The sequence below is a fragment of the Rhinatrema bivittatum genome, chromosome 4 (assembly GCF_901001135.1).
Source record: "Rhinatrema bivittatum chromosome 4, aRhiBiv1.1, whole genome shotgun sequence".
Classification (NCBI taxonomy): domain Eukaryota; kingdom Metazoa; phylum Chordata; class Amphibia; order Gymnophiona; family Rhinatrematidae; genus Rhinatrema; species Rhinatrema bivittatum.
The window spans coordinates 110,540,319-110,566,122 of record NC_042618.1 but is presented as its reverse complement, the minus strand read 5'-3'; the positions used below and the strand labels follow the sequence as shown (position 1 = coordinate 110,566,122).

Here is a 25,804-nt window from a genome sequence, read left to right as displayed (position 1 = left end):
GCAGCTGAATGCCTATCTCGACGACCGAGCAGCCAGATTCGTGCCCAGCTAAGCACCTAACTCGCCACCATGCGATGTGAATTATCACCGATGAAAATATTTGCCATTTTTTTCTGCAGCACAGAGTTATTTGAAATATTAAAATTACATTCCAGGGTCATACTTTCACTGAATAAGGAGCCCCATTCACTTGCTTGCTTTTATGCGTGGATTACGCATGGATTATCAGCGCAGAGGTGGCCGCTTATTACATAAGGCCTTACTGCGCGCTTATGTATGCGCATTTCTTCACGAGTGCGTGGATTTCTGCGCACAAACCATTCAAATAATTTTTTTTTTTTTTTTTTTAACATCCTCCGGAAGTGCCAGCGTTAGCCGCATGCTGTGATAAAAACCTGTGCTCATAACTAGAGCCTGTTTTGCCGCGGGTCTCACTGGCTCAGAGAAATCCTGTTACTTACCACAGCCAGTGTAAAATTCTCCACTGTTGTGCTGCCATCTGCTGGTTAATAATTTGTACATGGAAAAGGGGGTCTTAAAGGAAGAAACAGAATTCCAGCAAATAAGATACACTGCATGTAAAGAACTCCTGTTTCACCATACTTGCCCCTTGGCATTTTGTTAATATTATTTATTTATTTTAATTGTTTTTATTTATTTTTTATTCTGTTGAGAGGCTGTCCATATATCTACCTACCACCCATTCCCCTTATCTCACTCCTGAGTCTACACCCTTTAGTTTCATATTGAGACCTCCTTGCTCTCAAACCTCTTTCTCATAAAAAAAAAAACCCACTTGCTTTTGACATCCTGAAATACCTCAGAGGTGTCGATATCTTTATTAGCTCCCTCCTGCATGAAAGACATCCACATCAAAGCTGCTAGTCTGATCTAGTTGAAAGGTTCATCCACTTTAACTGGGGAGAACACTTAAGGGCAAATTTTAAAAGCCCCACGCGCAGCAAAACCAGGAGATACGCGCGCGACTCGGCCGTGCACAGGCTGCAAGGATTTTAAAGGTCCATGGCCACGTGCATATCTCCCGGTGCGTGGATAAAAAAGATTTGACAAAAAGGGGTGGGATGTGGGCATGGTCTGGGCAGGCTGCAACTACACCCATAAATGTGCACCAGGAACCCTCAACTGCGTAAACTGCTTCTGCTATGAACAGCATGTAAGTAGTGAAATTAAAAAAAAAAGGGTAGTCAGCTTTCTTTTAGGGGTCGGGGCTAGTAGGGTAAAAGGGAGGCAAGTTAGGTAGGGGGGTTTAGGAAGTCCTCTCTTTTACTGGGGCGAACTGGGAAATAGGCCTATTGTGTCACCACGCGTACCTACTAAAATTCCCTCCCTTATGTGCTCGAGATGGGATTCGCATGCACATTCGCGCGTCAATATAAAATCGTGCGTGCATGTACGGCGGCTAGTCAATTTTATAATATGCATGCATAAACATGTGCATGTTATACAATTGGCGCATCCATGTGCATGCACATTTGCATTTGTGCGCGGCTCTTAAAATCTACTTTTTAGGGTATCAATTGATACCTTCTAGGGCAGTGGTTCTCAACCCTGTCCTGGGGACCCCCCCCAGCCAGTCGGGTTTTCATGATATCCACAATGAATATGCATGAGAGAAAATTTGCATACACTGCCTGCATAACATGCAAATTTTCTCTCATGCATATTCATTGTGGATATCCTGAAAACCCGACTGGCTGGGGGGGGTCCCCAGGACAGGGTTGAGAACCACTGTTCTAGGGTATCAATGTACAGTGCTAACTACAGAGTTAAATGCTACCATAAAGAGGACCCCCCTACCAGTTACAGAAAAAGAATCAACACAGAACCAGCACATACTAAGTTCCTCTGCCAAAACCCCACGGCAATCCTTTAAGGAGAGGCCATCAAAAAGAGAAGATATTGATCATTTTAGTTTAAAATGAAAAAGGACAGCCCAAGAAACTAACTGGAACACTGATGGTACAAATTATTTTGATACCTGTTAGCACATGCATGGGTTAAAAATGAATTATAGCTCAGGTCTGACTTTGTGCCCCAATTTCCTTGGCATTCCAAGATACAGGGGTGAAAACCACTCTACAAACAAAGAACAAAGCAAAAACAACCAGGAAAATGTAAAACTTTTAGTTCTGCAAATGCCGAGCATGATTCTCGTAAAAGACAAATGATCTACACAGCCACTACTGAATATTAAGCACAAGACTGCAGCTGTGGGACGGCAAAGTGGGAGGCCCGGCCCACACAGCAGACCCTGGTATCAAAGGGACTCTTGTGTTCTTTAAGCCTTATTCAGTTCATGTAAGGAATAAAATTCATTGACACCTACGCTTTGGAGTCACATGACAACAGAATAAAATGCAATAACCAACAAGTATCCCAACAGAGGCTACATCTGAAGGGGCCGTTTATGAGGGTCTTATGTCAATCAACAGAGGCCCTTAAGAGTGGCATTAATTTGGAGTCCTGTCTAAAACTCTACTTCACAAAGATAAAACATTTTCTGCATCCCAGCTTTAAATATACATCTAACATCAGACAGCGCCACAAATTTAAAAAAACACCACAAAAGAAAACATTTTTGGGTGTTCATGTCCTGCTCTCTTTCTGAAATCATCAATTCTCTACACCAGGACTAGCATACCATTTACAAAAAACAAGCACAATGAACTGACTGGACTGGCTCAACCTCTTACATTAAAGGTCACATGGCACACTATTGAGGTTTGTTTGGGGTTTTTTGTTGTTTGAGCCATAAGCCTTCATTCACAACTACCCAGAGATTTTTCTGATTTTATTTATCCTCCTGTCAACTCACTTAGCTTAGTCATAACAGAGATAGTCGTAGGCCAAGGGAAATGCATCAGGGTTCCCTCTGGAACTCTAAAATCATGGGCCGTACTGTGGGGCAGCCTCCCAGCATCCCCAGTTCCAGGATTCAAACCCAGGTCCTTTACATGGCAATACATAGCACTGCCACTGAGCTACTGGGCCAACTCAGGGACTCTATGCTCTTTTTCCAACATATCCATGTTACATCCTATGGACTCCTGAAGGAAGCTCTCAGCAGATTGCAAAGAACACTGGTAGTACATTTGAGAAACTAAGATCATCCTCAACATATCCTGGTTTACCAGTGTGGTTCTTTCCTGCCAAGGCATGCAAAAAATTAACCAGAGAGAGACAGTAAAAGAAACAAATTCATATTGGCAGCACATTTAATGTTGTAACATGTGTTGTATATTACAGCATAGCATGTAGCTGGAAAAAAATATGTACTATGCAACTGGTCTGCGATTCTACGTTCTTAGTAATAAAAAAAGATTTATCATTTAAAAAAAATCAGTAGAAAAATTAGCCAGAGTTAGAGAACAGGACAGTAAAAGAAAAAAAAATGCATATTGGCAGCACATTGCCCAGGATAAAAAGCAGCCCACCCTTAGCTTTGGCAATAGGGATAATGATGATAGTACGGATAATGTAGATTCTTCAGGTGAAAACCACCACAGGCCATGGTGGGGGCTGATCATGGACCCACTGCAACAGTGGACAGACCACAGATTTTAATGAAAAAAAAAAACCAAACAAGCGTACTTTGCAAAACGTTGAACACAAGACAAAGATGTATTTATGATTTTCCCCTCTCCTTTCTAGTTAGTGCATCTGAGATGCACTGATGCTTATCAGCAAGTCTCTAAGGTTACTCTGTTTTGCAGTTGGGTTACAGGGAATTTAGCCAGTTTTTTTATTTACAGAAAGTCAGCAACTCAACCCAGATTACTAAGAATCTTTCTTGCAACCCACAGATGCCAGGATCAGATCTGCTTATCTTGAACTTAAGGAAGCCATTTTCAATGTCAATGTCATCACCCTTCTAAATTATCAAGACATTTATACAAGGACAGAAACTTTATCTTTATGTCTTCAAAAAGACAAATCACCTCTAGTTTATTTTAATTATTTCTCAATTTACCACAAATCCAACAAGAGATAATTGACATTTACAAATGAAAGCAATCACTATAAAAAAAACCAAACTCACAACATAATACACAAATTGCATAAGACATTCTATATATAATCAATCTTAAATACAACATTATAAAATTAAGTTACTAAAGCAGCAGCAACCTAGGTTAAGAAAATAAAATTAAGTTACTAAAGCGGCAGCAACCTATGTTAAGAAAATAAACAATCAGCTGAAAAATGTTTAAGATCAATTGGCAGCTTGGAAAGTCCATAGGACTATTAAGTTTCTTAAAAATACCAGCAATGTGGAGCACTCAGGAATTCACTTCCTGGGATTATGTTCCTCTCCACAGAGTTACCCAGAGTCTGTTGAGTACTGAAAGATTATATAACCTCTGGCAGGCATGTAGCAAAGCATCATCAAATCAGTCAACCATCAGAAGTGTCCTGGGCAGACACTTCAACCAATAGTACGAAATATTCAAACTGAGGGAAAGAGGAATTGGCTCGGATTGCAACATGATCCTTCGTCACAAGTAGATATGGACCAATTTTTAGATTAAGATTAAAAAAAGCATTTAAAAAAAAGTTGGGTTTTTTTTAATTATAAATAAAGGTCAGCTTTGCTAATGTTGGGGTACAAATAACTGATGACTGAATTGGGGACTTAGGTTTAGTCCAAGTATAGTGAATATTGATCAAATCTAATCACAAATCACAATACAAACAAAACTTGTTCCCTGAAAATAGGGAGACTGGGCCCCCGCCAATGTTTTGATAAAGTAAATCTCATACGGTTTCCAGTTTGGAAAGGCATTACTCAAGTCGCAGGCTGCAGAGAAATGTACTGCAGACACAGTGTGCAACATGCTAGCCATATGACTAGAAGCCCTGCCTTCAGTCTGACCCCTCCATATGTGCAAACACCAGCAAACAAAGCCAGTAACGATCATGGATATAAAAGTGCAAATCTGTGTCCCTGAAGTTTTCAGGTGTACACTCTAGCATGATTCAGACTAGAGCTCACTCCAGTTGCCTTCCCACCCTTTTTTGGTGCTCCTAGGACATCTTCCTACCTGGCTTCAGTAACAGTGGCAATATCCATGCCCAGGTGGTGAGGCTTGGGGATGGTGCTGAGAAAGTGCAGGTTAGCTGGATTGAAGACACGCACGATGCCATCTGCACAGCCGCAGAAAATGTAGTCTTGGTTCACAAAGATACAGTTTGCAACTGCTGTCTGCAGAAAATACAGAGAAAGGGACAGCTGATCAACTTCTGGTTTTTTTTTTCGGAGCCCTGCAACCACAACCACCACTATACTTCCAGAAACTGAAACGAAACGAGACTCCCCAGGGACGAGGGTAGTTAAATACTTTGGATGGGGCTTTTCTGACAGAATCTCAAGTATGCCCTCCTACTTACCCTGTACACTGGTCTGCAGAATTATTCAGTCATCAGATTTGTTTTCCATACCTTTCTCAGAGAGAGCGCTTGGGCTCCAGCCAGAGAATCTAAACAATGGGGAGTCGTCAAACTGACTCAGGTACATACTGTCTCATGAGTGGCAACAGGGTCATAGTGTAATCTCTTCCCAAAACACACTGCTGCTCTACAATGAGACTCCCTCCAGCCCTGGCACAAAGCCAGTGAGCACCCTTTCAACCACTGCAAATGCACTAGAATTTAGAAACTGAAGACACAGCAATGGGGAATTAGTAGCATGTGCTCTGGGCACTGCGGAGAAAGTGCAGAACTTTAGGACAAAGATGAGGCATACGTCAATCATGTAAGATGGACATCACTATGGGATGACAGGTTCTGATGAGATGATAGAAAAGACAGAGGAGAGCTGTTAACTTACTGCACAGTTGTCTGTGTTCTGAGCAAATATTGGACAGCAAATAAAAGAAAAATAAGGGTAAGAGAAATTTCATTGAAGACATATGCTTTTTCTATAATTTTCAGCTGAGATGGGCACCAGAGTTTACAGTTCTATTGGGTTTGGGTTTTGCCTGGTTTCACTTTCGTTGCAAATCTACCTCAATGATTCAAGAAAGGCAAAAACTATTGTACCAAATAATCCCACTAAATAAATTAATTTACCAAAGCTCAGTGCTTGCACCTCCAGAGGCAATACTGTTTGGTGAAAAAGGACTTTTCTGAGGAATGGGGCAGTAGTAAAAAGACATATTTTAGCTACTCATATAAACAATTCAAGCTATGCACGGAATTATTGCTACACTCCCTCACACATCTTCCCCTCTTCTCGCGGTGCCAATTACGCAGTACATTACCAACCAAGTGGAGACGTCTTTAAGCAGCTTTGGTGCTATCAGCTGTAATACTTTTCCACCAAGATACAGAAACACACATCCACAATGTCACAGAAGGCTCTGGTTTTAATCTTTTAGCATGCGCAATCAAACTCCCAGCCACCCCTCACAGTACTCTGGCCCACCATTTCATTTCGGCGTTTCATGCTCCTCCCAGTTTCCCTTCTGCTGCCCCCAAGTCACTTGAACATTCTCTACTGCACAGACATTCCCTTGCCCAAGCTACTCTGGTGTCACCTCCACTTTCTCCCATAGGCATCGGAAAGGGACCAGACTAATTTTCAGAACGTTCTATCTAGACGTGCCCCTGCAGGTACCTCACTGCTCTGTACCATGCAGGTAACCTATACTCTTGCACTGAGTCTCGCAAGAACAGAACAGGAACACAGGCCATCTGTGTGGCTCAAACATACAGAGAGCGATGCAGTGCCTGCAGGACCCACTTCCGGGAGGGTGCAAAGTGAGTGAGCTGTTTGCTGGGGTGGACGAACGAAGGAAGAAGGGAGAGAGGCTGGCTTGGGAGAGAGAGGATGTCTGAGCCTGGCTGGGGGATGGCTTGAGGTGGATGTTGAGGCTGGTTGGCTGGCTGTAGGAGGGAGCACTTGGAATGGCTTTAATGGCTCTGTGTGTGTGTGTGGGGGGGGGGGGGGGGGGGCAATTAGCTTAGACCCTAACCAAAAGGGCATTTCACTACCCCTGCTTACCCCTTACTGCCGCTTTGTGCTGTGCTTTTCAAATCACAGATCTGATATTTATCCAGCTTTGCATTTGGCTGCAGCCATCATAGTTTGCAGCAGCTTACTGGAGGTGTTATCCTGACACTATGCAAAGGCACTGGTGCCCAGCGAGAGCTGTGGAACTCACCCGCAGCTCCACCCACTTGTCCAGCAGCCTCTTATCATTGAATTCACAAAGGAGGCCAGAAGAGGTGATGCAGAAGGTGCTGTCAGACTTCTTTCCCCGTCCACATGCCACATCAGTGAAGAAATTATTCCTCAGCTCACCCAACAGGCCTGAGCGGCCCAACAAAGGGACAGTTGTATTCACCTGTCAAAAGAAATAGGTTACTATGAACTATGCCAAAATTGCTTAGGCACTTTAGAACCTGGATAAGCTTGGGTTACTGCAATGTTAACTTTCAGCAGTAAGCTTTTATCTTATTTTAATTTAAATGGAACCTAAATGAGTCAAAAAATACTGCATTTACATGCAGTAAAAAACCATTTTATTATTTTCTTTGCAACTAAGTACAATCACTTATTTATTTATTTTGCTTTTATATACCGATATTCAGCAATGCCATCACGTCTGTTTACATATAACAATTTTAACTAAAAAATGGATACAATGTAATAAATATAACAAATGAGGGGGAAAAATGGGATATGTATTACAAAATATAATTATCAAATGTGTTAAAAATCAATGAGAGAATGGGGGTGGAGAAGAGGGAGAAACAAGAGAGGGATGGGAAAGAGTGTAGTGATTGATAAAATAGAAGGAAGGGGATGGGAAAATTCTGTGGGTAACGTATTCCATAAAGCTGGTCCTGCAATGGAAAAAGCACATTCTCTTGTATATTGATGGTGTATCATTCTTGGTGAAGAGGTTAAGAGAAGCCCAGTATTTGTTGAACGTAGGTTCTAAGAGTGTCTTTAAAAAGAAGTGTGTCTTTCATCCATTCAGTTTTATTATTATAGAGAGCTTTGTGGATTAGAGTTAGGGTTTTATATATTATCCTGTGAGAGATTGGTAACCAATGAAGTTGTTTAAGAGTCGGAGTGATATGTTTTCTTCTTTTGCAGTTGGATAAAGATCTAGCTGCTGCATTTTGTAGAAGCTGTAAAGGTTTTATAGTTGAGAATGGAAGACCTAGGAGAACTGCATTGCAGTAGTCCAGGTTTGAAAAAATTAAGGCTTGCAAAGCTGTTCTATAGTTTTGAAAGTGTAGAAGAGGTTTAATTCGTTTTAAAACTTGAAGTTTAAAGAAACCTTCTTTTATTATATTATTGATGTTTCTTAAAGTTTATTTCATTATCAATTGTAACTCCAAGATCTTTTGTAGTATGGATGAAATCTTTGTTTGTAGTGTAGCTATTGAATTGGGGATTAAGTAAAGGTGAGTATTGCATAAATATAACATTTCAGTTTTGTTATTGTTGAGGGTGAGAGCCATTTTTGTTGAGAGATGTTGAATTGATTTTAGGTGGGTGTTCCAGATGCTTATTGTATTTTCCAGATTGTCGTTAATTGGGAGTAGAATTTGGACATCATCAGCATAGATGAAGTAAAACAACTTGAGGTCTGAGAGGAGTTTGCACAAAGGTAAAAGGTAGATGTTAAAAAGCGTTGATGAAAACGATGAACCCTGAAGTACACCATGTGGGAGAGATATCTGTTTAGATTCATTATTTGCTCTGACGATATATGATCTGTTAGATAAGTAGGAAGCAAACCAGAGTAGTGTTGCATAGTCCTATTTCTCTTAATCTGTTAAGAAGGATAGAGTGATTGGCGGTGTCAAAGGCTGCAGATATATCTAATACTATGAGGATAAATTTTTGGTTATTATCAAAACCTTTGAGGATAGTATCAGTTAGTGATAAAAGAAGTGTTTCAATACTGAGGGTGCTTCTAAATCCGTGTTGAGCAGGGAAAATAATTTTATTTTTTAGGCTTATATATGCTTTATATGCTTATGCTGATATAATGAAACTAGCTGATATCCACTGAACATTTAAGGGAAGGCATGTCAACATGGAAATGCTCAGCACTCTGCCACTCTTCCTCATCTAGACACCCAAGACTCTTCCTCACCCATACCTGAGCTTAGCCCCAACATTAATCCACACCCCTCTCCAGCCTGGCCCCAGTACTCTTCTCTCTCCATACCAGCCTAATCCCAGCACTCCTCAACCCTAGACCCTCCTCCCCCATCCAGACTTCCCTGGCACATTGTTCACCCTACTCCCCAGGATAGTCCAACAACTTCAGCACACTCCCTCTCCCAGCATTCTGTTCCCCTGGCACTCCTACCCCTCTTTTTTCCATCCTTACCCCAACCCAATCCCAGCGTAGTCTGCCCCATCACTCACTTCCTCCCTCTCTAGATTAACCCCAGCACTTTGTGACTCACCCTCCACAGCCTGACCCCAGCACTTTTCTCCACCCCTTCCCATCTAGAGCCCAACACTTATTTCCCCTTCCTCCTTCTCCAGCTTAACCCCAGCATATACCAAACCTCCCCCGCTGCCCGACTCAGTACCCCCTTCCTTGTCCCAACCCTAGCACCACCCAACCCATTCCCCAGCCGCTCAAGCACACTCCCATCACCATTCTGCGGCCCGATGCCAGCGCACAGTGGCACTCCTCTCCAGCCCAACCCAGCATTCCCTTCCTCCCACTCAACTATGGCAAACTCATCTGTTCTTTGCTGGTGAAGTGCCCTTGAGCTACCATGCACATGCGTTTCCCACTATCCACTGAGTAACATATGCGCAGAGTCTCTCAGTTATGTACATATATGCGCACTTTGTGCACAGCTTGGCACAGACATGTATTTGCTGAGGTGTAAGCAAAGCTTGCCTCACATACAACAAGACTGTGCATATACACATTTCAGTGGACAGTGGGGTGCGCATGCATGCTTGTACATTATATGTATTGATCTACATTATATAAAAATATCAAAACAAAAATGGAATTATATGTACTTTATTACACCACTCTCTCTCTACATATATACTGCGGCTTGCAAAAGTATTTAACCCCTTAAAAAAGTCAGCAGGTTTTAATAGGGTGATGACCTCCTCCACTGTAGGCAGACGTTTGCTTTTCCAATGCTTAGCTATCAAGAGCCGGGAGGCCAACCACACTTGTCAGCTGAACCTCTGTTGGTCTTTATCACCACTGTACTGATAATAAACCAGACAGATGTGCTTGAATGTACAAGTTTATTGTTCATGTTCACATGTTACAGAATGGTTGTTTACTTGTCATGTTCTGTTTAAATGCAATAAAATATAAAAAACAAAAAAAAGTCAGCAGGTTTGTGTGGATTACAAATGACACATACTATCTGGAACAATCTGTGTATGTTTATTGCAAATCAGTATGCTCTTAAAGTAAATTTTCAGTCACAATTCATTATCTCTGCATTTTTTGTAAAATAAAATTAAAAACTGAAAAATGCTGCTTGCATAAGTATTCAATCCCTTCAGAATAGTACTTGGTAGAACCACCTTTTGCTGCACTACCAGATATAAGCCTGTTGGGGAAATTTTCTACCAGCTTTGCACACTGTTTTGGGGGTGATTTTTGCATATTCTTCTTGGCATATTTGCTCCACGATGTTCAGGTTGGTTGGATGAAGCTTATGGACTGCAATTTTCAAATAATGCCATAGATTCTCAATTGGCTTGAGATCTGGACTTTGACCTGGCCATTTTAGAACATCCACCTTTTTGTTGTTCAGCCACTCCTCTGTTGCTTTGGCCTTGCTCTTGGGATCATTGTCCTGCTGAAATTTGGACTTTCTTCCAAGTTTTAGCAGACTGAAGCAGGTTGTCTTGTAGTATTCTCCCTGTATGTTGCACCATCCATTAATCTTTCACTTTTAACAAGTCCAGTCCATGCTGAGGAAAAGCATCCCCACAATATGTTGCTGCCACCCCCATACTTTACTGTTGGGATGGTGTTTGCTGAGGAATGGGCAGTGTTAGGTTTGCACCACATATAACATTTAGAATTTTGGCCAAAAAGCTTCATTTTGGTCTCATCTGACCACAATGAAGACACATTAACACCATAATTGAGGCTGTGTGTAACAAACACTCAGGGTCATTTATCAAAATGCGTTAGAGCCTTAATGTGCATTAAATGGGGTCTAGTGCGTGTTGGGCGCGCAATAAATATCGCAACACAAGCTAACATGCAAATTTTAATTTTAGTATGCAAGTGGAAGGAGTTAATGTAAATTAAGGTGTCCAACTGCATTCAACGATAGATTAAAACATACTAACATGGGATTTAACATCAGAAAAAAAAGTTACACTTTTTTTTTTTGGGAGAAGGGAAAAAAATAGTTTTTATTGCACGACCGCAGCAGTTATCACGGATTGTGGCTATTATCACGCAAGATAAAATGAGGCCTTCTATCAGATACACCTATCATACCCTCCTGGCCCAATAAAAACACCTTTGCTTACCTGGTCTGTCTTCCTAAACCTATTATGTTTGTGGCAGGTTTACTTGTTGTGGGATACTGGCTTCTTCAGGATGCTTGTCGCAGACAACAAGAACCACTACCACCAGAACAGGCAAGGGAAGTTCCAACCCCTCCTAGGGAAGTCCCTGCACCAAAGCCAGAGCCACTGACCCCACAAGGAGAGGGTCATGACAGTTGGCATGCAGGCGGCCACAGCGGAGGAGATACAGGGAGCACATCTTTCCTCCACGAGCTTCATTGCTGGGCACGCCAGAAGATTATGTGGTTAGCAGGTATCGCTTCAGCTCTCAGACTATTCTGGAATTATATGAAGAAATCCGAGGGGGATCCGGGATCAGGTCACAGAAAGGTCCCATGCTATACCGGGGCTTACCAAACTATTGGCCACCTTGCATTTCCTGACATCTGGCTCCATCTAGACGACAGTAGGGTTCGTCGGGGGAATGTCCCAAACCACTCTTTCCCAATGTCTGGGCCAGGTCATAATAGCCATATCTGACCCATTAATTGCTACACAGCATTTCCTTAGGACAGGAAGGACTTGATGGAATTGAAGAGAGGCTTTTATGCCATAGCTCACTTTCCCAATGTTCTGGAAGCTATCGAATGCACTCACATAGCCATCATCCCACCCTGTGACAGGAAGGAGATCTTCTACAACAGAATGCTCTTCCACTCTATTAACATGCAAGTGGTCTGTGATGCTCGACTATGCATCCTCAACATACACTCTTTAATATTTACCTCCTACACTCTTTAATATTTACACTCTTTAATATCCTACACTCTTTAATATTTACTCCTACCACTCTGCCGACTCCTTACCAACCTCAATTTAATACACTTTCTCTATGCGGACGACATCCAGATCCTGATCCCCATCAAAGAATCATACTCAAAAACCCTCGAATACTGGGAAACCTGTCAACTAGAAATAAAAAGCCTCCTCAACAGCCTCAATCTGGTACTAAACTCATCCAAAACTGAAGTTCTACTCATAACCCCTGATAACAATCTAACAGCCTGTCTACCAACCACCCTACAAACCACTCATGTGAGGGATCAAGGTGTGCTAATCGACAATAAACTGAACTTCAAAGCCCACATCAACAAAACTACCAAAGACTGCTTCTATAAACTACAAGTTTTAAAGAGGATAAGACCACTATTCCACGCCATAGACTTCAGAACCATCCTCCAAGCCCTCATTTTCTCCAAACTAGACTACTGTAACTCTACGTTACTTGGCCTCCCCTCTTCATATACAAAACCGCTCCAAATGGTTCAAAACGCAGCAGCCCGTCTACTAACAAACACCAGGAAAAGAGACCACATCTCCCCAGTCCTACAAGACCTCCACTGGTTACCAATTCATTTCAGAGTCATTTACAAATCCATCACCTTGCTATACAAAATCATTCACCAACTTACCATAATCGACCTACAAATTCCTCCCCGTTTACACAAATCCACAAGACCGACCAGGGAAGCCTACAGAGGATGCCTCCTTGTTCCACCCACAAAAACTACTAATCACAGCACCTTGAGAGACCGAGCCCTCTCCACAGCAGGCCCTCCGCTATGGAACTCCATCCCCACAGATCTCAGAAATGAACCGTGCCTCCTAACCTTTAGGAACCTTTAGGAACCGTGCCTCCTAACCTTTAGGAAAAGACTTAAAACTTGGCTTTTCAGGCAAGCCTTCCCGAACTCCACCTAACACGCACCATCAATAATCTCTCTGCTTAGAAGCTGTATATAGTGGACTCCATATTTATAATGTACACTTGTATATAATTAATTTCCTCTATCTCACTTTATTTTCTTACAATCCCAGTTCATTTACCCTTGTTATTTGTAACTGCATTTCTTCATCACGTTTATTTATGTTTTTTGGTTCTATTTTTGCACCCCTGTTTTTCTGTAAACAGACATGATGAGAACGAGTTCTTGAATGCCGGTATAAAAAAACCTTAAATAAATAAATAAAAATAAATAAACATGGTGACCAAGTACCTGGGAGCTGCCCACAATTCCTTTATACTTAGGCAATAGCGCCTCTTTGAAAATTTTGACAAAGGCCTCTACAGTAACAGTTGGCTTGTAGGTAAGAGATGCTTCTTTCTCTATTCCCTCTCTGGTTATGTCTTTGCAGCAAACGGCATGGACATGGGGGGGGGGGGGGGCTGTGGGGAATGCAATAGCATCACTGTCATGACAAGTGGCTTGTACAGGTAGGTCTGCATGCCACTGCACCAGGGCCTGGCTTTCTCTCCCCATGCTCGAGAAGCCTGATAATCTTGTGAGGCCAAACAATGCAATTTCCATAAAGCTTTGAGTGTGAGCAGCCACTACACACTTTCTACTGGTTCAATTTAAACATTGGTCTTTTCCAATCCTCCCATTCGGAGCAGTTAAAATCTCACTGGTTAATCACAACCTAAGTGTCCACACTGCTGGTACTCGCAGATCAGGTATGCCCTGTTAATGATGGATCAGCCAGGATGTCAGGCACAGTTTGCCTTGCCCATCACACAAGTAAACCAGAAGCAGTAGCCTCTGCATTTTTGGGCCTAGCATATTCCCTGTGTTAGGGCTGACAAATTTGTATCTCTGGAGGACATACTGCAGAGCAGCTAGGGACTTGCACATTCAGACCACGAGATAGAGGTTTTTCAGCTAGGACAGGTGTGACAGCTCTCATGTACTTCTTCAGGGTTTGATAACTACTACAAATAAGCAGCCTTAGCTTGGTTGTGAGGGGCTAGCACACATTTGGTGGAATCCCCAGATGCAATTTCCTAGTCTGGAAGATCTGACCCAGATTCATCTAGTGTTCATTTAGTGTCACAGAAAAAGGTGGCATGGACTTAGGGTAAGGAAAAGGTTTTTAAGGCTCAGGCTAAGCTAGAGGGCTTCTACTGTCTTATAGCATGCCGTGGTTTGCAAGACATCTCTCAAAGTGATGGTGGTGTGAATGACACCCCCTTTCTCTCTTTGCCGCAGGGGATTCGGGATACGGTTGAAGGGCCTGGCTTCTCACCCTCATTGCTATTCCTAACATGCTGACGGACATGAGGTACCACGAGGCTTTATGTTCTACCTGCTATGTCATACAACGCACCTTCAGATTTCTCAAAAGCATATTTTTCTGTTTGGACAAAACTGGGGTGGGGAGCTTTAATATATGCCCCACCCAGAGTAACAGATATAGTGCTACTCCATATGGATCTGTATAACACCTGCTCACTAAAGCAGGGAGGGGGGTAGCCAGTAAAGGGCCCAATGTTAAGTCTTGTGGGGTGCTTAGTGTAACTTATTCTTAACACCACCCAAGCTTTAGATCTACAGTAATACTCCCTGTCCTGGTACCTGCAGTTACACATTTATGCTCCCTAGAGATAAAACACACCTAGGCCTTTATGTACTTTTCATGTAGTCCTCTGACTAAAGACTTATATCGTGATAGTATTGAGTGCCAGAGTCAGAGAGAAGGCCCATTGTTTGGTCAGAGATGCTAAATCTTCACAATGAACGAGGCCAGTGGTTTGTTATAGCTACACTATGACCTGCGCATAGCTGTACAACCTATTGGGCCCCCAGCAAAGTGAAGATATAGCTTCTGCACTTCTAGCAAAGCATTTCTACACAGATTCCACTGGACTGCATAGCTAGTGCCCATCTCACATACAGACCTATGTACCCAAAAGTTAGCTAAGAGTATGTTCTCGAAGAGAAGGCAAATGGATCCAATAGTGAAGCTCCACAGTATGGAGCTTCCTGTGTAGCTCTTACTGTCTTCCTTGAGAGCATATAAAGAGCTTTTGGTTGTAGGCCCTAGGCCAAATGGTCTTGCCTGCCAGAAAAGTGCCTAGCTGGAATGGCCACTAGCACTGTAGCATGCAAGGTAAGTGGATCCCAAAACTCTGACCTAGTCCATCCTTAAGACAAAAAGCACACAATGAAAACAGACAACCAGAAAGTATTTTTTCCAACCTGTGACCACTTTATTACACAACAAATGTTATCAATAGACTGAAAGCAAGTCAACATCTTTGGTAATCACATTCTGCAAGGACAAGATATCAAACTGCACATGACATTGTAACTGAAATGAACAGCACATTGAGTGTAGACCTGCACATACATTGTTTCAAATGGCAACATTACATAAACAGTCTTAACATCTTATCCTTTTGCACAATCATGATGATAGCAAAGAACACAGAAAGTGGAAGTGACACCCCAAAAGCTAAGTACAGCTCTAGTGTGAGAGCTGATAGCGGCACAACTATGTGATGTTGACAAGAAAGCCCCAGACAGTCCATGTTGAAAGAGTGCACTAAAAGGGGACAGACTAAAGGCTAAGGCAGCAAAGTTCAAGAAAAAGGAGGCAGGAGCAGGATGAGCTGAAAAGAGAAGAGCCACCAGCATGAAGGCAGCAGCAGGATGAGCTGAGATGAGACACCAGCATGGAGGCAGCATAAGGATGAGCTGAGATGAGACACCAGCATGGAGGCAGCATAAGGATGAGCTGGGACATCAGCATGAAGGCAGCAGCAGGAAAAGCTGAGATGAGACACCAGCATGGAGGCAGCAGCAGGAAAAGCTGAGATGAGACACCAGCATGGAGGCAGCATAAGGATGAGCTGAGATGAGACACCAGCATGGAGGCAGCAGCAGGAAAAGCTGAGATGAGACACCAGCATGGAGGCAGCAGCAGGAAAAGCTGAGATGAGACACCAGCATGGAGGCAGCATAAGGATGAGCTGAGATGAGACACCAGCATGGAGGCAGCATAAGGATGAGCTGAGATGAGACACCAGCATGGAGGCAGCATAAGGATGAGCTGGGACATCAGCATGAAGGCAGCATAAGGATGAGCTGAGATGAGACACCAGCATGGAGGAAGCATAAGGATGAGCTGGGACACCAGCATGAAGGCAGCATAAGGATGAGCTGAGATGAGACACCAGCATGGAGGCAGCATAAGGATGAGCTGGGACACCAGCATGAAGGCAGCATAAGGATGAGCTGAGATGAGACACCAGCATGGAGGCAGCATAAGGATGAGCTGAGATGAGACACCAGCATGGAGGCAGCATAAGGATGAGCTGAGATGAGACACCAGCATGGAGGCAGCATAAGGATGAGCTGAGATGAGACACCAGCATGGAGGCAGCAGCAGGAAAAGCTGAGATGAGACACCAGCATGGAGGCAGCATAAGGATGAGCTGGGACATCAGCATGAAGGCAGCATAAGGATGAGCTGAGATGAGACACCAGCATGGAGGCAGCAGCAGGAAAAGCTGAGATGAGACACCAGCATGGAGGAAGCATAAGGATGAGCTGGGACACCAGCATGAAGGCAGCATAAGGATGAGCTGAGATGAGACACCAGCATGGAGGCAGCATAAGGATGAGCTGGGACACCAGCATGAAGGCAGCATAAGGATGAGCTGAGATGAGACACCAGCATGGAGGCAGCATAAGGATGAGCTGAGATGAGACACCAGCATGAAGGCAGCATAAGGATGAGCTGGGACATCAGCATGAAGGCAGCATAAGGATGAGCTGAGATGAGACACCAGCATGGAGGCAGCAGCAGGAAAAGCTGAGATGAGACACCAGCATGGAGGCAGCAGCAGGAAAAGCTGAGATGAGACACCAGCATGGAGGCAGCATAAGGATGAGCTGAGATGAGACACCAGCATGGAGGCAGCATAAGGATGAGCTGAGATGAGACACCAGCATGGAGGCAGCAGCAGGAAAAGCTGAGATGAGACACCAGCATGGAGGCAGCATAAGAATGAGCTGAGATGAGACACCAGCATGGAGGCAGCATAAGGATGAGCTGAGATGAGACACCAGCATGGAGGCAGCATAAGGATGAGCTGGGACATCAGCATGAAGGCAGCATAAGGATGAGCTGAGATGAGACACCAGCATGGAGGCAGCAGCAGGAAAAGCTGAGATGAGACACCAGCATGGAGGCAGCAGCAGGAAAAGCTGAGATGAGACACCAGCATGGAGGCAGCATAAGGATGAGCTGGGACACCAGCATGGAGGCAGCATAAGGATGAGCTGAGATGAGACACCAGCATGGAGGCAGCATAAGGATGAGCTGGGACATCAGCATGAAGGCAGCATAAGGATGAGCTGAGATGAGACACCAGCATGGAGGCAGCAGCAAGAAAAGCTGAGATGAGACACCAGCATGGAGGCAGCATAAGGATGAGCTGGGACACCAGCATGAAGGCAGTATAAGGATGAGCTGAGATGAGACACCAGCATGGAGGCAGCATAAGGATGAGCTGAGATGAGACACCAGCATGAAGGCAGCATAAGGATGAGCTGGGACACCAGCATGAAGGCAGCAGCAGGAAAAGCTGAGATGAGACACCAGCATGGAGGCAGCAGCAGGAAAAGCTGAGATGAGACACCAGCATGGAGGCAGCAGCAGGAAAAGCTGAGATGAGACACCAGCATGGAGGCAGCAGCAGGAAAAGCTGAGATGAAACACCAGCATGGAGGCAGCATAAGGATGAGCTGGGACACCAGCATGAAGGCAGCATAAGGATGAGCTGAGATGAGACACCAGCATGAAGGCAGCATAAGGATGAGCTGAGATGAGACACCAGCATGAAGGCAGCATAAGGATGAGCTGGGACACCAGCATGGAGGCAGCATAAGGATGAGCTGAGATGAGACACCAGCATGAAGGCAGCAGCAGGAAAAGCTGAGATGAGACACCAGCATGAAGGCAGCATAAGGATGAGCTGGGACACCAGCATGAAGGCAGCATAAGGATGAGCTGAGATGAGACACCAGCATGGAGGCAGCATAAGGATGAGCTGGGACACCAGCATGAAGGCAGCATAAGGATGAGCTGAGATGAGACACCAGCATGGAGGCAGCAGCAGGATGAGCTGAGATGAGACACCAGCATGAAGGCAGCATAAGGATGAGCTGAGATGAGACACCAGCATGAAGGCAGCATAAGGATGAGCTGAGATGAGACACCAGCATGGAGGCAGCATAAGGATGAGCTGAGATGAGACACCAGCATGGAGGCAGCATAAGGATGAGCTGGGACATCAGCATGAAGGCAGCAGCAGGAAAAGCTGAGATGAGACACCAGCATGGAGGCAGCATAAGGATGAGCTGGGACATCAGCATGAAGGCAGCAGCAGGAAAAGCTGAGATGAGACACCAGCATGGAGGCAGCATAAGGATGAGCTGGGACATCAGCATGAAGGCAGCAGCAGGAAAAGCTGATATGAGACACCAGCATGGAGGCAGCATAAGGATGAGCTGAGATGAGACACCAGCATGGAGGCAGCATAAGGATGAGCTGGGACATCAGCATGAAGGCAGCAGCAGGAAAAGCTGAGATGAGACACCAGCATGGAGGCAGCATAAGGATGAGCTGGGACATCAGCATGAAGGCAGCAGCAGGAAAAGCTGAGATGAGACACCAGCATGGAGGCAGCATAAGGATGAGCTGAGATGAGACACCAGCATGGAGGCAGCATAAGGATGAGCTGGGACATCAGCATGAAGGCAGCAGCAGGAAAAGCTGAGATGAGCAGACACCAGCATCAGATGACAGATAACGAGAAGAAACAGCAGCTGGATTGTGACTAGCGACTGCATCAAGGAGGCTAGTGTACAAGCAGAGCATCTAGGAGGGCTTTAGAAGTGGACAGCAGCACAACAGTGGCAGACAGCAGACCATCCCCTTCAGCAAGCTGGCATAGGAACTCAGTGGTCAGGATGGGCACAGGAACTCTGTACAAAGGCCCAGCCATGCTTCTTCGGACAAGTCTTTTTAATTGGCCCTGAATGTCAGCAGGTCTGCTCCTTCATGGCCCTTTGCCATGGCGTGGCTTGCCATTTGGTAGCGGCATATCTTTGGGGGCCTACCCCTGGGTCATCTCTCGGGCCGAGGACTGCTGCGGGGTGTAGAGACCTGGAATGCTGGAGAAGGCACAGGCAGAGGCTTGGGCATGCATTGTAAGATCTGCGTTAAGTCGCTGGTCATGTTGTTAAACGATGTCACACCATTATCAGAACTTGTATATATTGCTGCCATCTGATCACGCAGGGCCTGGGTTTGACTGACAGCCCTCCTCAGGCGCACTAGGTGGAGGTGTACCCCATGCCTTCTTTCCAGCTGCTCATGCATTAAGTTCTCTGTTGATGCTAGTGGCGGTGCTGTGCTGGTCGAGATGAGCTGATTGGGAGCCACATTACACTTTCACACCCCACAAAGAAATCTCAGATCAGTAAATAAAGGCTTTTTAAATATACCATCGATACAAAGCACACATTTGAGTGGTTAGGGACAGTGCTTTTTCAACTGCCGGACCTAAGTTATGGAATATGATGAATTCTGAGTGCAAAGAGATTTTAAGATCTTTAAAAAGAACCTGAAAACCTGGCTTTTTAAGGTGGCATTTGAGAATAACTAAACTCTTTGAATAATTCAGAGATGGAGTCTATGCAAAATAAGAACATCTATAATCTTTTGTCTGACCCCACAAATGTTTTTGAAGCAGATAAGCCTATGGAGATTTATTGTAATCAACATTTGTTCTATTTAAATGTTTTTATTACCTAGGTTTTTTGTTTTTATTTTATGTATATTTTACCTTGTAAATCGCCATGATTGTAGACCAAAATGACAGTATATGAATGAATAAAATAAACAAATAAACCTTATCCCACATTCTAGCTGGGTCACTTTGATGCTTTCTGGCAAACTCCAGATGTGCTTTGATGTGGTTTTTCTTCAGTAATGGCTTCTTTATAGCCATCTTCCCATGCAGGCCAGTTGTATGCAGAGCTCTTGATATGGCTGATTTATTGTTTATTGTAAACCGAGGTGACGTTATTAACGTGCCGCGGTATATAAAAAAAAAATCTCTAATTAAATAAATAAATAATGCACCTGCACTCCAGTCTCAGCCACTGAACTCTGTAGCTCCCTCAAAGAGACTGGCCTTCCCTCACAAGTCTCCTTCTTGCTCTGACGCTGAGTTTTGAGGGACGGCCTTGTCAAGGCAGTGTCTGGGTGATATGATGTAGCTTCCATTTCATCACAATTGATCCAACAGTGCTCAGTGAGATATGTAGGTACTTGGATATTATTGTGTAGCCTTTTCCTATCCTATGCATGTCTATAACCATCTTTAATTTCCTTAGAATGCTCTTTGGTTTTCATTTTCATACCTTTCCTTCAGATTCACAGTCTGACCAATGGTATTGGAGTTAGGGGGTCTTTTATCCAGAAAAGATGACCTTGTTTTAATGATTCACAGGTAGAGGCCAATTGTAAGCCAATAGTTAGGCAATATCCAATAAACTTGGAGCTTCCACTATACAGGGATTGAAAACTTATGTAAGCAGCACTTTTCAGTTTTTAATTTAATTTTACAAAAAAATATAAAGAAATAATTGTGACACTGAAAATTTACTTTAAGAGTATATTGATTTGTAGTAAATATAGTCTGGAACAATCTGTGTGTTATTTGTAATCCACACAAATCTGTTGAATGTTTAGGGGGTTGAATTCTTTTGCAAGCCACTATACATACACTGCAGCAGCCCACTTGGAAATTTCCTGGTGACTTGGTGCAAGAGAACAACCCTATAAGGAAGTCTTGAGAGATTCTGCAATTGTTTTTATTTGCAAAATGTTTTTTCCCCATAGCTGGTGATCACTGTTTTCTGTATATTTGTCAGATTTTCCAAGTTCATGTAACATTTTTGGCAAAAAAGTTCTTCAACAAATTTACATATTATGTGCTTTCATTTGGTACCTCAATTATATTTCTATGAACATAGCAGCAAGTGTTCTATAGTGGCATCCATGCAGAGTTTGCGGAGTACATATATGCATACACACACTTTTATAAGGATCGGAATAACCTGAAAACAGCTTTGAACCCTTAGTTTACAGACCTGGATCCTGTTCACAATACTGTTTGGAATTGGAACAGAAAAATTGAGGGTCTGGGAGTAATAAACAGAACTACATTTATTTGATTTATATTCTGCTTTTTCAGGTGATTACATTCAAGAATTTGAGGTCTTTTCCTGTCCCCAGAGGATGCAGAGTTAAGAACATACCATACTGGGTCAGACCAAGGGTCCATCAAGCCCAGCATCCTGTTTCCAACAGTGGCCAATCCAGGCCATAAGAACCTGGCAAGTACCCAAAAACTAAGTCTATTTCATGTTACCGTTGCTAGTAATAGCAGTGGCTATTTTCTAAGTCAACATAATTAATAGCAGGTAATGGACTTCTTCTCCAAGAACTTATCCAATCCTTTTTTAAACACAGCTACACTAACTGCACTAACCACATCCTTTGGCAACAAATTCCAGAGTTTAATTGTGCGTTGAGTAAAAAAGAACTTTCTTCAATTAGTTTTAAATGTGCCACATGCTAACTTCATGGAGTGCCCCCTAGTCTTTCTATTATCCGAAAGAGTAAATAACCAATTCACATCTACCCGTTCTAGACCTCTCATGATTTTAAACATCTCTATCATATCCATAATAGTTAGGGCACGAAAGAGCTTTGGTAAGTACTCCGACATTCCATACACTGGTATTCTTGTGTATGCAATAATACTGTGGCAACACTACTGTGCTGAGAAACCTAGAGATATTGATTGAAATCCCTTCCCCATTGATCTTGACAAGTCACAAACTCTATGAGGTCAATATGGAAAATGGTTTGTCCAGGGAACTTTTATGTGAAATTTTACCCAAGTATCTTTTCAGCCAGATAAAAAGAGGGAGGCTGTTTGGGGGGGGCATTCCAGTGATGCAGCCTAAATTTATTGAGGAGTGCTGATATTCAGTGCTGTCCAGCTAAGTCTGGTTAGGGACACTGTCCTCAAGTTACCTGGTGGCAGACTTACCAGAGTCTGTTCTGCTGAAAACCCTAGATAAAGTTACCTGGGTAACTTCCTGCTCGCCACACCATTCGACATGAACTCCTTGTGTCCAAACTTAAGACTGTAAACTTGTTTACCCCAGTACCATGTAACAATGGAATTATTTTATGCATAGCTATTTGCTTTGACAACTCAATATAAGTAATAATAATTACTATTACTAACTAATCCAAGATCACAATTTTCCTTTATTATACCTGTCAAGTTTTGCAAATGTATTTAAATTTTTTTTTTTTTTTTTTTAGTTCTATGGGGAGAAGTGGAAGGATCTGCATGTCTTATTTAAGCTACTGGTGAAGAGGGGGGTGCCATCTGCCAACTCATAAAATATATATATTCCTATTTGTTTCTTCACCTCTCCCTGCTTCCAGTTTTCTAGTCATCACAGGCCACTGGTGCATTCTGACCCTGCCATCTCCTTCCTAACTCAAGAGGTGCAAACTTGGAGGATGGTGCTTAAGGAGATTGGGCATCCTCACTGTGAGCATGAAATCTGAATTAAGAACATATAATGGTTCTAGGAAAAGCACCTCAGAGCGAACATTTATATAAATAATTCAAATGAAGTCAAATTCACATAGCACACAAGTTTCCAGAGAGAGGAGAGGAAAGCGGGGGTCACACTATCTGGATCTAAAGAATTGCATTAGCGTTTTGGGATAACTGCAATGGGGAGGGGTGAAGTCAAGGAGTAATCAAGGTGGCATATCATAAGAGCACCAGTGAGGTTTTCATAGGAGAAAAAAAACGAGGTTTAGTAATCTTTTATCAGAATTAGAGGAAGAGCCACAATGTAAGAGGAGCTGGAGCTGAAAAACTTAAAGTTGACTCAAAAGGAGTAGGGGGCTTGTGGGATTGAGATTTTGAGGATCCCATGGACAGGGAATAATGTATGAGGTGAGCCAAGCGAGAGGAAGTTTCTTCCTATGTCTCTAACCTTGGAGGTCTTGCTTTCGTCCAGGTACCAGAACTTGATGTGCCGGTTTCCAGCAGTAACGAAGTAGCTACAGTCCTCTGAGAATGATACAGCTGTCACCTTACTCGATACTTTATTGGCTGCCACCACTACATTTTTCTGCAAAAAAAAAAAAAAAAAGACAGATACAAATTGGAATTCTATTTTGTTTGATGTTGTACGAGGGGGGTTCTATGTTAGAACTGATGATTCGTGATCCAGATGAGCAAATGGCAAGGAAGGGCAAGGTACAGGAAAGGAGTGATCAAAGTTCAGCTGCAGTAGGGGGCTCCTTCTGGCAAATAAAGTAGTTAATGGAAGTCTTAAAAATCACTGCGTAAAAAGTTGCCTGCTACGTATTACTGTGTTTCATGTTCTACATATTCAATGAATGCAGAGTAAACATGGATTATAATGTTTCCTGAACAGATGACAGAAATGCTAGTTCTTGAATAGGCATTAACATGAGATCCACAAGGATAACTACTCATATAACAAGAGAATACCTCAAGCATTATTGGCCTACAATGTCCCAGAGAACAGCAGAATCAGAATAAGGTGAACAAACCTCGACTGATAGCATTAAATAAAACTTAATATTGAGTATCCACGAACAAAGTCTATTTCCTTTCTGCATATTCTCAAAATGATCTGTAGCATGGAGAAAGTCTTAAGTCGGCTATCAGCTGGCACACTTGAGGAAGACCTTGTAGGTCACACTTTCAAACATGGCTCCGACACACCCTAAAGCAGTGGCTCTCCACCTTTATTCTATTAGGACACACCTGAGAGGTGATGCTCATATGTGTGACACGCTGAACACATGACCATCATGGGACAGAATATAAGCATATACTCTGCATCCACAGGTGTCCTCTGCTTCCTAACAATGGGTGCAGAGAAGAACTAAGACATTTCCCGTAAAAATCACCATACAAAAAAGATATTCTGATTCTGGTGTCATCTTAGGAACAGCATCACAAATTCCCTTTACTACCAGGTGCATTGTAAAATAATGAAAACAAACCCCTTTCTGTACCTGCCTATCAAACCCCCCATACCTCAGCAGCACTAACTCCAAGAAAAGAAACAGCAATAGCCCTACCCATGAAAAGGCAGCAGTTCACCACCAGTGCAATATAATATTGAGAAAATTCAACAAATGGAGAAATTACTTACCTGATAATTTAATTTTCCTTGGTGTAGACAGATGGACTCAGGACCAATGGGTATAGTGTACTCCTGATAGCAGTTGGAGGCGGATCAGATTTCAATCTGACGTCAAGCCCTAGTACATATACCCCTGCAGGAAGTGCAGCTCTTCATTATTCTCCTCGAAAAGCAATTGTGGATATATGTGTGGCTGAATAACTTGTATAACTTGTATAACTTGATTAACTTGTATAACTTGATTAACTTGATTAACTTGATTAACTTGGTTAACGAACTGGTTAAAGCTGCAGACCACCAGTGCCCTCAACTGGTAGGATGGGTGTCCTAATTGGAGGGAAAGCTTGGCTTACCTGTGAATAACTCGCTCTCGGGAATGTCGCCTGAGGATTCCATGAATGACGGCAGCCTTGGGTGGGATGCTGAGCCCATCTGTCTACACTAAGGAAAATGAAATTATCAGGTAACTAATTTCTCCATTTCCTAGCATGTAGCAGATGTACTAAGGACCAATGGGATGTATTAAAGCTACTCCCGAACCGGGTGGGAGGCTGCCCAAGGTCCACTTAGTACTGCCCTTGCAAATGCTGTGTCCTCTCTCGCCTGAACATCCAGGCGGTAGAACCTGGAGAAGATGTGGATGGATGACCATGTCACCACCCGACAAATCTCGGCGGGTGACAGCATCTTGGTTTCTGCCCAGGACACTGCCTGGGCTCTAGTGGAATGGGCCTTGATTTGCAAAGGCGGCGATTTTCCTGCTTCTACGTAGACCGCCTTGATAACTTTCTTTGATCCAGCGGGCTATGGTTGCCTGCCCCTTGCTTCTTCCCGCTGTGAAGGACGAATAGATGGTCCGTCTTTCATATGGATTCTGACCTTTCCAGATATTGGACTAGGAGTCTACCTACGTTGAGGTCGCTCAGGCAGCGAGATTCTTCCAAATCCTTATGCTCATCTGGCGATGGTAGTGAGATGGTTTGGTTGAGATGGAAGTGAGAGACCACTTTAGGGAGGAAGGACAGGACCGTGCGTAACTGGATGGTTCCCGGAGTGAGACTGAGAAACGGTTCCCGGCAGGACAGTGCTTGTAGTTCGGAGATACGACGGCCCAAATTGAATGCCACCAGGAAGGCTGTTTTCAATGTTAATAGTCGGAAGG

General features: G+C 43.4%; 1 protein-coding gene across 1 annotated transcript in view; it reads right to left on the bottom strand.

Annotated features, from left to right (window-relative positions):
• The window catches only part of MAPKBP1 (mitogen-activated protein kinase binding protein 1), a 408,115-nt gene that overhangs the window by 223,840 nt on the left and 158,471 nt on the right, over positions 1-25,804 (bottom strand). Inside the window, exons 7-9 of the mRNA XM_029597450.1 lie at positions 23,455-23,592; positions 7,185-7,367; positions 5,064-5,224 (exon numbers count right to left, since the gene is read on the bottom strand). Coding sequence (XP_029453310.1) covers positions 5,064-5,224; positions 7,185-7,367; positions 23,455-23,592 — 482 coding nt within the window. The remainder of the gene's footprint in view (positions 1-5,063; positions 5,225-7,184; positions 7,368-23,454; positions 23,593-25,804) is intronic.